This window comes from Columba livia, chromosome 2 (assembly GCF_036013475.1).
Source record: "Columba livia isolate bColLiv1 breed racing homer chromosome 2, bColLiv1.pat.W.v2, whole genome shotgun sequence".
Taxonomy (NCBI): Eukaryota; Metazoa; Chordata; class Aves; order Columbiformes; family Columbidae; genus Columba; species Columba livia.
In genome coordinates, this window is record NC_088603.1 from 89613961 (window position 1) to 89628437 (window position 14477).

The 14477-nt window shown below is 39.9% G+C and overlaps 1 protein-coding gene across 6 annotated transcripts in view; it reads right to left on the minus strand.

The window, feature by feature from the left end:
• LOC102098903 (aromatic-L-amino-acid decarboxylase) overlaps positions 1 to 13242 on the minus strand; it is a 72195-nt gene extending 58953 nt beyond the window's left edge. For 2 of the 6 annotated variants that reach the window (XM_065052765.1, XM_065052764.1), the window contains exon 1: positions 2934 to 3831. In XM_065052765.1, coding sequence (XP_064908837.1) covers positions 2934 to 3053 — 120 coding nt within the window. In that variant the 5' untranslated portion in view covers positions 3054 to 3831. Of the gene's footprint in view, positions 1 to 2555; positions 2716 to 2933; positions 3832 to 3863; positions 4005 to 13065 lie in introns of those variants that run through there. The other 4 variants (XM_065052762.1, XM_005507501.3, XM_065052761.1 and 1 more) reach the window with 4 other exon arrangements.
• Between the last annotated feature and the right edge of the window lie 1235 nt (positions 13243 to 14477).

Here is a 14477-nt window from a genome sequence, read left to right on the forward strand (position 1 = left end):
TGGAATTTGTGTGGAGTGTCTGCAGCTGCTATTTAAGAAGGAAGGGTGCTCCTGTAGGTCAGGAACCACTGGGAAAGCAGGGATCTGCACAGGAGGGACTTCTAGACTCACAGAGAAAAGCCGTTCCTGTTGCTATTTCATCTCTATTTCACCATTATGTTTATTTGGCCCTCTCTATGTCTTTCCGAAAGGGAAATTAGGGCCTTTCTCTGATGTTGTTGCTAAGTTGCCAGAAACGCATTACCAAGAGTCATTATGGGTCTCAGAGGGTTCTGGTGGGCAGCGTTGTGCGTCATCTCCCCTTTGAAAGACTGTGTTTAAGCAAGCAGATTTGCTGATTTTAGTTAACCTCTAATGAACCTTCAGTTCAGCTTCATCCAGTGAAATACATCTATCTGCTTCAATCTGAAGCAAAGTATTTCTTTCTTCTTTCCCCTAAAGACAATACTGAGAAATTAAGATTTATCTAAACATCTGTTTTTCTGTAGCCATGCATGTTCTTTCCTAGAAGTCTTCGCCTGAAAATTTCTTACCTACCACAACACACAAATCTCACCAGACACTGTGAAGCCATTCTCCTTGCAGGAACAGAGTGGTCATCTACATTTTCCTTTTCACTTCCCATTTTACATCTGTTCTTCTGTGAGTGACAAGACCCACTTACACTCTCATCCCTACTTGTATCCTGTTCCTCGACTGCTCCTTATAGAGCTCACCTCATCTGCTTGAAAGTATTACTTGTTGCAAAGGCCACATCCGGTAGACCGAATATCTGACAATTCTAATGCTTATCAGTTAGTACTATAAAAATGCAATTTACTTCACCTCTTTACCAGTACAGAATATTTCTCCCTTCTATCTTTCACATGCATACACAACACACCTACAATTCAACAACACAACACATAGAAGTACCATCTATGCCAGTATATTTTAAAAATACGGAATGTGATTTTCTAAGAAAATGTCTCTAACACCTCAGCAGTTAGGGTCTAAAATGAAAATACTTTTTGAGAGCATCCATGTTTTCTGATGGGATGAGTATTACAATCTGTGTGTACTCAAAATATCCACTTAACTTGAAGGGACTTAAACTGCAAAATACTGCAGGCTGAGTTTCCAAAACGAAATGCAAATTTCAGAGAAACTGAGCCTCTCTCTAAAGTACCTAATAGTGGTCTGTTTTCCTGAAGGCCCATAAGGAGTGAGAAAGGCTGCACGTTCTCAGGTATTCCACACCTCTATCTCTTCCTAACTGTCAAACTCTACCACTTTGTAAGCACATTCTATATTCAAATCCACCAATAACATCATTCTGATCGATAAAATACAATTTTACCTACTTTACTGGAGAAGATTGAGTTTTGCTCTTTACTTCAGGTAAAAACAAGAACAATCATGTTAAACTTTATATGATATCAATGTATCTTTCTGATTTTTATTCTTATTCATCTATAAACTCTTTGCTTTATAATTTTGCTAGAGCTTGTCACAGGACAAGGATACAACACAATCTAAGGCTGGCATATCCTTTGCTGCTTTGTTTAAACTATTCCTTCTACCTCAGTGCACAGAAATTAGTACACGGCAACATTTCATTTTAGTGAATTTACCAAAAGCTGCTATTAGTCTTTAGATTGCATATTAAGTATAATATAAGCAGTTTATGTACAATTAAATATTAAATACATTTATGCTTTACTATAAATATTATGTAGATAGCATTCAGCTTATTCATTATTCCTCTTGAAAAGTATTGTCTGTAATTTTAGACTCTGTTTTTCCTATCAGCTAAATATAAATGTAAAAGGTATCTAAATATTACCAGGAAATACGTTATGAGGAAGAAAAAGAGAATAAAGGGGAAAAAGAGGAAAAAGAGAACAAATTATGAGAGAGGTATGTTCGATATATTATAATTTTATGAGTGCCTGTTTTCCAGTTCATGGAAGTAAAATAAAAAACTGCTAACAGCATAAAATCTTTAAGCAGCTCCTACTATTAGATACAGAAAGGAAGAAAGCCTAGGTACATTTACAGCACCTTATCTGCATTGGCTCAAAAAAAAAAAAAAAAAAAAAAGTAATAACTGTGTATCTTTCCAATAAATGAGACAAGTGCACTTTCTATTCTGCCAACTGATTGTTGCAGAATATAATGTAGTTTGAAGGCTTATGGTGCTGCAGTGACACCACAGAAGCCATGAGGACTTTCCACTGTTGAACACACTTGAAGGTTTTTGTAGCTCTTGTACAGTTAAGCTCAACTTCTACCATTGGCAATAGGAGTATTGCCTGAATAAGGACTGTAAGATTAATTTTATCTCAGCATGAGTGAAATGAACTGGATCTACTCTGTACTTCTACCTTTGCACAAGCCAAGAATTAGGTATAAGTGTTAGAGGCCCTACACGTCATTTAAAAATTTCATTTTCCAGTTAGAGGTTGCTGGTTTTATTCATTACTGTCACTGGCACAGACCTGAGATTTAGGAATTATCCTTTCTGAGGTGCTATTATAGTGATGGAAGAGGGTGATTTCTAAAGAAAACCTTACCCTAAAATGTCATGCATTTAATTTATCCTGAAAATATCAGTATTCAATGTGTTGGGCAGAGGATTTCTCAAGGTCTGCTTAGTTGTTCAGACATAAACTTTGGGACTCCTGGGATTCTGTATTAATGTACAGAAAGTTATAACTTATATACATCATCTGTAAAAACAAGCAAAAACAAAATGAGAGATGCATACTACATTATGAAAACTTAGGTTGAAAAGAATCACTTTTGTGCATCCCAGATTGTCCCCTAAATAGCAGAGTCTGTCTGTTTATTAGCAGAGCTCCACCTCTAAGTAACCAATTGTTGCATTAATCCAAAGGCACCTACTTGAATTCAACAACCACAAAGCTTTAAGGACAAACAATGTTACTTACAGTGAGCTGATGAGGATTTTCCTTCTCCTCTGTCTTCTCACTGTCTTTCTTTGCTCCTCTGTGCCAGTTGTAAAGTGCAGAGGATGCAGCTGCCGGCAGATATAGGCAGAGAATCCACATCCCTCAGCCTATCACAGCCAAGTGCTTTGCATTGAACATACAGCAGCATCTCCCCCTCCTCCCACGCCTCCTCCAAAATATCCTTGGCAAACAAGCTGCTACCCGAGAGGCCGATGGAGCAGAGTGAGGAACGGCCAGCGCCTTGTTAGCTGGGAAGTGGCTGGTGTGTGTTTCCTTCCATCAACCCATTAACGAGTCTGACAGCCAGTGTTCGGTCACACGCTCCAGGACATTGCTGCTGTGGCCGTTGCTGTTAAAAGCAAGTGCTTCAAACCACTCTGTGAAACCTTGTTTTCAGGACAGAAACACCGATACGGTGAAATACCACCCAAGTGACTGCAGACTATGAACAGGATACATGTGGGATTAACATCCTCGGCTATGCTGCATCTAACTTTTCCCCGTTCCTCCCTTTCATCATACGTATACTTAAAAGCAATAGTAAATGTTCAAGTCAGTTTTATTTAGCTCAAGTTTGTTACAAAGAAGACTGTCAGTGTTTCATGATCCTGAACAGTTTATAGCCAGGCAGTGCAGCAGGAGATCTGGGACAGCCTCAGCTCCCAGACTGGTCTCTAGTGCACTGCAGAATTACAGCCAATCTTTTTGTGAAGGAGGAGGAAGTGCTGGCTGTCATATATTTTAAAGCTGTCATGGCTGTGTTTCCTCTTATAATTACATAAATCAAATTATAACTCTGCTACTATTCAGAAAAAAAGCCTGTTCAAAATAGAAAAAGGACCTAAACTTCACAGATCAGCTTGAGGGTTTCGCTGCACTTGCTGTGCTAGATGTTACTCTGGTACTGACTTGCGTTTTCCATTCTTGGATTGTGTCCGCATAGTGACCAGTCTATAATCTTGAAAGCATCCAGAAATCCCAGGGTTAGTTGCTGCTGTCTCTCAGTTGTTTCTCATTGCAAATTAACTCCTGAGTGTGCTGGGTCACAGCCTGGGGAAAAATGGGAACCCATCAGAATGGAGTTTCTTCCTATTTTTTCTTTCTCCCTGAATTTGACTGAAAAGGCTGAAAATTCAAAATAAGGGTATAAAAGATGCAGAAACTGAAGATGTCTCTAGTAAACATAAAGATAATTCAAATCTAACTTCAATGATTCATCCAAATGGCTTGCAAAAGGTAAATAACTTTCCAAGGAAACTAAACCCAGAATCTATCATTAATACTGGAGTAATAAAATGCTGGTTTAATCAATCAGAACGTTGAAATTATACCTCCAAGTCATCTGATGTGTATTTACTTCTCTGCTGTAACCTGGTAGGTTACCTTAAAAGCTGCTGTCATCAAAAAATAATTGCATTTTATATTAAAATAATATTTGTTTAATTCCTCAGGAAGCAAAGGAGCTAAAGTGTGAGAGGTACAACAGGCAAGTTGGAAAAAGGGAACTAAGTGCCCTTCTAAAAGCCATATCCTATGTGTCTATATAATTCTAATAGTTCTTCTGGCTCATACTACTTTTCATAATTCTCCTTATCACTAATTCTTTCCTTAACAGAATCTTTCTGTTGGGCACAAAAGCAAGATCATGAGGTTTTCCCTAACAGGTGCTGGCTAAGGCAGAGCTGCTGTGGCCCCATGAATGTGCTCCAGACCCTTGGGTGTGCTGGCTGCTTCACAGAGAAGTTCTCTTACTGCTGCCACACAAGGAGCAGAGATCTCCCCTGTACTGCCAAACTGTTTCAAAATTCAAGACACGGGTGTGTGAAAAATAACAAATGACCCTAAAAGGTTTAAAGGTTTGTTGATGAGCAACCAACAGATCACATTAGTCACAGCTAACACAAGACAGACTTCAATATGATTTTGCACATGGAGATATGTCACCCTGGTGATGATATATAATGACGCTGTGCCCATGCAGAAATCATATCAATTTATTAATCTTACCACTACTTAAGTATTTGTTTTGTGTCCTGGTTTTTTTAAAAAACAAGTTTCTCATTTAGTGAATTTGCCTGTCAGCTAAAGCCTTCATATTAACTGCATTTTCCCGGAGAACCAGACACATGTTTTGGTAAACATAGCAATGGAATGTGAAGTTATTGATAAGCATGGATGGACATCTCACGAGAGGGGCAACTAGAAACAGGTGACCAAGAAACTGACCAACGGAGTATAACATTCCATTCACGTGAATACTTCACATAAAAGTGGGAGATCATGAGGATCTAGTCCCTTTTTCTCTTTTTCCTCATGGCTGACATTAGGAGAGGACCTTGCTAGTCGTCCCTGCAAACTGAGGCCTAGTGACAGACTGAATCCAGCTCCAGTTGGCTGCAGAGTCCAATCCAGGACTTCGGGTGCCGGCTCTGCGGTTGCTGAGACTTTCAAGATTGGTTTTGTATATTTTGTATTATTTTCTCTATTCTTACTAGTAGCATTAGTAAAACAGTGTTAATTTTTAAACTCTTCTCTCTCTGTCCTTCTTTTCCTCCCCATCACCTGTCCTTAGTGGGAAGCGGGGAGAGGGAGGGGCAAAAGGGGGAAGTGGGGGGTGAGAGAAGGTTAACAATACATCTGCCAGGGTTTTATTGTCATCCCGCAATCTAAACCCTTGACAGTTTGCAAACACCGTGGGAGAGATAACGTGTTTGAACAGGATGCTCCAGCACAGCACTGGAGAGTGATGCAGACAATGTGTTATCAGTCACTTTGCAGTCCCCCTGCCAGTCCATGTGCACGGCCGTGGATCAAAGCAGATGGAGTTAAACAGTTTGTACCCAATTTCCGACATGTTTCCCCTCTTGTATCATTGTACAATGCAGATTAGAAATAAAAGCCAGTTTTCCCAGGCCTTCAGGCAATTATGATTTGAATGCTTTACCCCTACCTTTATTTTTCCCTCACCTGAAGAGCACAACACCCACCTCATGCCGGCCTCCCAGTGTGGTTCTGGTTACTAAATCTTGTCACGATGTGTTTGTGCTGTAGATCACTGAGCCTAACATCATTTGAACAGACCTGTTCTGAGCTATAATGCAAAGGGCTTTAAATTGACTCAGATATCATCTATTTCTTAGCTATTGAGAAAATAACTTGAAACAGTTAATTAGGAATTGTACAAGCACAATGTTTGTGCATGTTTTCAGCATTTGCTGTCAAAGAAACAGTCAATGTTGCCTAAGCATAATAAAAAACACTGCTTGGTCGCTTAGTATTTGGTTTACTCCTTATCTGTGGTTTGAGCATAGCTTAGAAGCTGCAAGCCTTTCTTCCTGCTTCTCTCACTATTACTCCTTCAGAAAACAAACCAACAAACAAACAACTGTAGTAGAACCCTGTAATAATACCAGTAATAGAAAATTAAATTATCTCCAAAAACAGAAATAAAAGAAAAAAACTCTAAGGATCACTTAGATGTTTGGCAGAAATGTGCAACTAACAATTTTGTGGATTAAACAAAGGGTGCATTTCCTTTGGAAGAGAATGAGAATTAAATAAAGCCTTCAGACACAAATAGATGGATTACTTGCACCATGTGATGATAAAAACTAAGTCTCCTGCAGAACATAAGTAGACTTTGCAACAGATTAGCCAGATGATGAATCTCAGACAGAGCTGACAAACTGGGGAAGTATCTGTCACATCTTTCTTGAATATTTTATGTGTGACTTGTTTTCCCAGTTCAGTTCCATATTGCTGTCTGTGTGAACATTTGAAGGTAAACCAAAGAAGGATAAAAAGGATAAAACTGGTAATGAAGTGATCATGGTTGCAGACTGAAACAACAGCTTTGGAGGAGTTAATGTACCGCTTGCTGGATGGAGGGAGCCTAAGCACTTTACTCTTCTGGAAGCAAGCCTACCGAAAAGAGAGAGGTTGTAATGAACCAAAAAAGTGTCAATAGAAAAATTGACAGGCTGTGAAGAGTCACAGAGACAGTGAGAACAGGCTGCAATCACAGCAGGCTCTTCCAACACAGAGGCAGGAATAGCTTCTGCTGTGAGCTGCAAAGATGTGCTTACCTTGGGGTGCAGGTGCTGCTGGGGCACTTGTCCAGGCAACTGTTGCTCACAGAAAGGATTTCCTCAAGTGTTGACCACTGTGAGCCTCACAGAAGCTGTGGTTGACAGATGAACTGCTAATAGGGCTATTGAAATCTCATCAGAAAAGCAAATTACGGCAGTTATTTAATGAATTTAATAGGCCATTGTGTGGGTGAAAAGACAGTCCCAGGTGAGGCGTGAGGAACAAGATGGCTTGAGATACAGAGGGAACACAATGCTGTGCTTGTTCTTACAGAAGTGATTTGTTTTGATCACTGTTTACAAAGGTGTCAAAGATCACCTAACGCTTGGTCCAGAAAATATTTTGTCCCTGGCTGTGATGAATGCATTGTCATGAGGACCATGCACTACCTTACACTTCTTGCAATAATCTTAGAAGAACATTTGCCACCAATATAAACCTTGAGTCATTCTTTGTGGGATGACAACACTGGAGGCTCCTCATAAAGACCATGTTAGTGCCCAGTTGTCTGAGATTACAGCAAGTACCATGGCAAGGGACCATACTGGTGCTTCTTGCCCTCCCTCCCCAATAGCTTTGTTGCAAAGGTGTCTTTGGCTCTCCTTCAATCCTGTGCTAACATAAGCATCTCTCGAGAAAAGACCGATGACAATTTTCTGGAGAATTCATGCTTAATATAACATAAAAGTTACTGAATATATGGACTTTCTCCAAGCAAGAGAAATTACTTTCTGCATATCACAGACTGAGCACTCTGGAGAGCTCAATGGGAACTGAATCTTCCACATCCACAGGTCTCCCTGCTCACAGACACACATGCACAGCTGAAGCCATGAGTAAGGTAATGTTTGTTACCTTCTCCTGTGGGTTATTGTCTCCATGCAATGTGTGATTTTTGTTCAGGAAGACATGTTTATAGTAAGACAAAGCTTTGTGTTGGAACTATGGTAGCATGGTTGGCATAACCAATGCCATTTCCTAAGGCAAACAGCCATAAAATGCAAACAGGCTGATCACATATCACCTTCTTCTTTCTTTCCCTTTTCAATAATGTGGTTGTCACCAAGATGTGATGACTCCTGATACAGAACAGCCCGATGTCCTGTGACAAGACTATTTGCCCACTGAGCGTTGCTACCAGGATGTGGTGACTCCATTATGGAACAGGGAAATATAAGAGCACAAGATATGGCCTATAAAATCAACCATCTGCAAGTCCTGCTGTTGGACAGCAAAACCCATAATCCCTTGGTGCTCTGGGATGCATCCACCATTGTCTTCTTCCTCCAATGACTGAGTGACTTAGGTTCTTTTTGTTAAAGTCCGAGGCCATTGTATGATCATTGTATCATGATTATTAAGAATTTGACCCCATCTGCACAGAGTCCGGTGATTAAAACTCTAGGTAACAAAAGACTCTGGATAGTAAGTAAGATACACTGATCGTGAAAAATTTTGTTTAAGTGCAAGTATGGTAATTGCTAAAAACTTTGTGCAACTGTAAGTTACACTAAATGCTAGAAATTTTAGATAACAATAAACTATGCTGATAATTAAATATTTTATGTAATAATTAAGCTCTAACTATAACTACAACCTTGCAGTGAGTCTTCATTCTATGAAAGACCCCTAAAAGGACCTGCCTGTCCCTGAAGCATTGCGTGACAGAGCCACCAAGTGTTCACATGCTCCATCCTGCCAACTCCATAAGACGGACGATCATCTCCAGCTGGGAAGCAAAACAGCCAGCCAGGAAAGACAACAGCTCAAGCTGCTGCAGGTAGCCTCATTGCAGTGCCGCCAGCCGTGTCCCCACTCAAAACTGCCTGCCCTCTGGTTCCCTTATGATGCTGTTCACTTCCACACCTCAGATAATCACAGCTTCCCCATTATCATTAGGAGACACAGGCTCCCATTTAAACAGGATTTACATGTGGCTGGAGGAGACAGGAAGTCAAATAAGAATAGTCTGATGCATTAATTACCTTTGTGCTCAGACACCTTAGTTCAAGTTCTTGTTTTCAAGTACAGATGCAAGTCTTTGCAATATGCTGTACAATTCTGAGTAAACCCTCAGGGGCAGCTTCCATAAAATATTTTGCTAGGAAGGGTTGTTCTTTTCCAGTTTATTTTTCTGTGTTACCACATTTAGCTCCAACTCCTTTTGGAATTCAAATGGCATAAATCTAAGCCAAGTGTGAAGTGGCAGCACCTCCACACCCACACTCTGGCAGAGTTTGTCTCTGCTCAGAGGCACCAACATTGAACCTCTGTGTGCTGAGGGCAGATGCTGCCCTTCCAGGAACCTGACATCCTGCATCGTTCTCTGAAAGACAGCCTAGAAAACTTCAGGGAGTTTTCAAATGCCTGTTTTTTCCTCCTTGCTAACTCTTTAGCAAACTTTCTCTTTTATTTGGGAGTGATCTTGATTTGTGCAGTCTTAAGAGACATCCCTTCCACCTCCAGCACCGGGCAAACTTTTGTCAGCAGAAAGTGGCTAAGAAATGTCATTTTTACTCTTGTTCAGTACTCAGAGAATACAGAATAGAGAGAAAGTGCAGAAGGAAGGAGAATCACTACCACATTTCATGTTAGATCCATTGCAACACATAATGAAGCAAAATACCTGCCTATAGCTTCTGCTGAATTCTGAGGGATAATATTATCAGTTTCCCTCTGTCTGCAAAACACCAGTCTAAACCTATTCCTATTGCCCACTGAAGCAAAAATTAAGAAAGCTGCTCTGCATCTACATTCCTGACTTGTGAATTATTTACAGGCAGTTAATATTTGACATTGCTTGCTACTTCTGTCTCTTGGTGTGTGTGTTCAGCGTGTAAAATCACACTAACCTTTCATCAAAATTACGATTTATTTACCGTTATCTTACACAATAATAAACTCATAAACCCCAGGTCCATAGTCTACATGTTACGTAACCACAGACTTCAAGAAAAAGAATTGAAGTAATAAATATACTGTATAAAAAAAAATAAATAAAGCTTGACTCAAGATTATTCTACTGCAAGCACAATGCACGTCAAGCATATTCCAAGCCTGCAACATTGCCAAGGTAAAGGAAGTAAGTGAATATTATGTTAAACAGGGTATGAATTACATCACTGCCTTACAAGGGAAGATACTTCCTATTTACTGCAAAAACATTCAAAATAGTGTTATCTATCCAATGGACTCTTATAAAAAAACATTGGTTTCTACCAATCCTAGGACAGCAAGCTGTCACAAAAAGTCTGACAATATTTCTAGATCCTCAGGACAATTTCTCTTCAGCCACACAGCTTACAGCTCTGCTGGCTGCTGCTATTGCTACCCAGGAAGACAAGCTGTAAAACTGATGGCAAGGTGAGAAGCACCCTCAGCCAGCATGTGGAATGAGGGACCCAGAACATGACACAACTTCTTGTACTTACTTCGTAAGATTAATGACGCTGGCTTCCTTATACCATTTTTAATACCTAACTGCTTCGGCCAGCTATGAAATTTGCCTATATCTGTGCGTCCTTAAAACGACTACTCGTAAAGAGGTCTTATGTCAAAAATTGTTGCTCCAAAATTGCACAACGTACTTTTAAGAAATATATATTGAAAAGGATAAGAGATATGCTCTTAAATAATTAGAAAAATATTGCCCACAGGAGCCTCCAAAATAAAGAAAAAGTTATAACAACAAAGACTGAGTTGGTTTTTTTTAACCTTGGAAGGAAATATGTGAGGAAGCCACAGTAGTAACAAATGAGTAGTTCCCCACTCAATCTTAAAGGCCTTTAAGGACTAGTATGCAGTTAAGTTATTACTAGGATGAACAGAACAACATTCAACATGGGAACAAATTAGTAAAAAAGGAAAAAAAGGGATTTTTTAAAAAAAATTAAGACTAAATAGGCAAAAAATATGTTTGTATCTCATATTCCTGAATAGTGCTAGAAAGGAAATCACCCAAAGCCAGGAGAATACTCATTAGGATGTACAATAGAAATATGCATCAATAACTTCAAAAAGGAAGAGGCAAGGGTAGGCACAAGAACAACCCAGGGCATGGATTCATGCAAAAGTTTAGTGCTATGGGCAAATATTCTTGAGCTCAGGGAAGGGAACACCCAAACGAAAAGTCACTGTTCCACTCTTGGATTTTTTGACATAAACGCTGTAATTAACTTCTGATCACCATCTGTTTTCGTATGCTCAATTCCATGGCAATGTTAATGTAAGATAGCAAAGGCACAGACATTTATCGGCTCTCAAACAAATAATATATGGGTGTATGTCCTGCGAAGTCCTTTAAGTTTTGACACCGCTGTGTTATTTACCATTTTCCCAAATATCTCACAAAGCGGTGCTGAGTGAAGAGACAGTGCTATCAAACCATAAAGCATCAAGCTTTTGACTGCCTTTAATGGGCCATTTTGACAGCTTTCTCCAAAGCCCAGCTGTTCTGAATTAAGTACTGTTAGGTAGATGTTATAGAATTTGCGTACTGCATGAGCAGAGGGAATTTCTCCACACTCACTTTTCAGCCTTTTTCATGCAAAGGTTTAGTGCTATGGGCAAATATTCCTGAGTTCAGCCTTGTAACTACCTAAGCTGCTGGTAGGGCTACAAAGAATCCTTACACTTGCATGCAATCCTGTATACAAATTTGTCTGTGTGTCTTATCTTTCACTAGCACAAAAGCTCTGGGTTTTATTTTTTGAATTTAAACTTTCCGTCACAATGAACATTATTTTCAGTAGCCTAGCACAATAAGACACCTGTCCTGACAGGTGTGGCAGGCCCCAGACCTGTGGTCCCACAATACTTACTCTGGAATCAATACCCATGTACCTGGTCTGCAGGCATCTGAACATAATGCCACAATATGAGCCCATTTAAAAGCTGGGCAGGCAGGTGGATGAGCAGACACGTCATCATCCCAGTCAGCAGGACCACGAAAAAAATTCTGGCATGTAACAGGAGTTTAACATATATCAGCATGTGTTTACATACCCACTTGAATAAAGGCTGTAAAGTATTACAGTATGTCATCACTCTCAACAAACATGACAAGGAAGGCATCACTAAATAATTAAATTCTAGGAAATTATAAAAAGAAGGATTCTAGGGACAGATGCCAACATTAAATATAAATTTCCTTGGAGGAAAAAGAATACTGGAGAGACAAAAGATTATGCCAGAAGAAAAACCATCAAAATGCTAAAACAACAGAAAGCATGGACAAACATGGGAGTATGTGGAACGTGTGCATCCAGTGAGAGCTGGCTGTTTTTCCTTCTGGCTCAGGCCACATGGCCAGTGTCTCAGGACTGAGACAGGGCCCTGCTGCCAGCTGGGCCTGTTTGGGGATGCCTGTGCTTGCACCTCTTGATTGGGGTGTGAAATGTTTTCTGTTTCAGTATTCACATTCCTTAAACATTTCAGCATGGATCACATTTATATTTGAAACCTGGTTTTCATCACACTTTCATTAGGGTATCTGCCATATTTTTCCTTTTATTTACCATTGACTTGAACAGTAAATTTATGTAACGTAAACAGTAAATGGTAAAAATTGTAATTTTATTCCCCTTTCCTTTTCCAGTTAAATCTCTACAGACAGTAGCTTTATTTTCATCATCCTCTTGTTCTCTGAGCCCCACCAGCGTTGAAATAATTTTTGCTGTTCTACATTTAGCCACACACAAAATTGTAATGTCAATGTATGGAGATTGGTCACTCAGAATCACAGAAGTCTCTGTGTCATAAATAAGAGCACTACAAGAGGACAAGCCCAATGAAACCAGGCTACAGGAAGAGAAGAAACAACTTTTCAAAACTCTTGACAATTTCAACAAAATTGGCTTAAGTACATGTCAATTAAAATAGAATTACATTTAGCATATTATTCTGCATTTCTAAACACTCGCAAGCTTAATACTTAACAAATCATGTGGATTTGTCAGATCAGATTATTTGGTGAAAGTGCAGAGGTAACTTCACTTAGAGACATTAGTGAGTTTCTCCTTACCTGTTTGGAGATTTCACTCCTTTTGCAGGCACTTTGGAAAGAGGTGTTTTCTGCAGTTCCCTATACTCTCCTGTCCTGCGAGGAAGAGGTTACTATAAGCAACTAAGGAATTTTAATCTCAAGAAATTTCTAGGGTTTTTCCAGTAACCCTCTGGTCTTCATTGCTTGCCTTGTACTTTTTTGTTAATCATTAACCATGCGTAGCATGTGTAGCATAGCTTTATCAGTCACTCTTTCTCAATAAGTGAAAAAAAGAAAACTTGTGAATTCATTTAGTGGCAGTTCATAGGCAATAGGATGGGAGGGACATGGGACTTAACACTTACAGAGCCTCAAGTGAAAATACACTGGGTGCCAACGAGACATGCAATAGAGAGACCCAGAAACCCCAGCAGATACTGGCTCTGCTGATTTGAAACCAGAGAATTACATTGACAAAACCATCTACACAACTGAGATGTCTGGCAGTTCATGCTAGAAAGCAAGTGGGGCAATTAAGGACAAAGCAAAACCAAGTGGGAAAATTAAGGGCACACCAAAGTCAGACACTCAGGGCAGTGGGCATGTCCAGGTGCCTCCTGGCTGGGGTGAGGCTGCATGGCTGCCCCAGCTGCCCTGGTGCTGCCGAAAGGTGAAACCCTCACACTCACACACCAGAGACGTGCTCCCCTTGGCAGGGACTGGGGTGGGACATGAGGGGGTGGCCACCCTGCTCGGATGCAGTGGTGTTTGAGTTTGCAGGGCAAGACTCCTTTGTTTAGCTGATAGAATTCAACAAGCTGGATTAGATCACTGAATTTGGTGTTCCCATCATCCAGGCTGAAAAATATCTGTCCATCATCTTCACACTGGGGAAACAAAACATCCTTTTCAAGTTTAGGCTGCACATGAAGAGATGCAAGCGTGCCAAAACATAAAGAGTATGGGTGTGTGACATAAGATAAATGTTGGGCACTGCCCAAACAACCCAGTGCCCAGAGATCTTCACAAAACCATGCACAGCACTAGAAAGGGACGTACAATAATGCAACTTGAAATGGGCAGAGTAATTGAAAGTTATAGAGACAGCATATTAACAACATATTAACTCCTCCACGTTTTACCCTCTAGTAACGTGAACTTTAAAAAAAATCTGCATAAGGCATTCAAACTTGGTTTTCATAGTGATGAAAAATAAGAACCTTTCCAAATCACTGGATCTTTTAATAAATTTCAGCAGGAAATAACAGTTCCGTTACTTTTCTCCTTATAAAAATAAGGTGATTGAATTCAAGTCATGCTCCTCATTGAACATGATAAATTTTAGCCACACTAAGAGCTAGAATGGTGGGAAAACACCTACTCATTTTCTTCCCTAGAGGCACAGTGCTGAAGTATAACAACATTGCTTACTGAATATTCTAATTAAAATG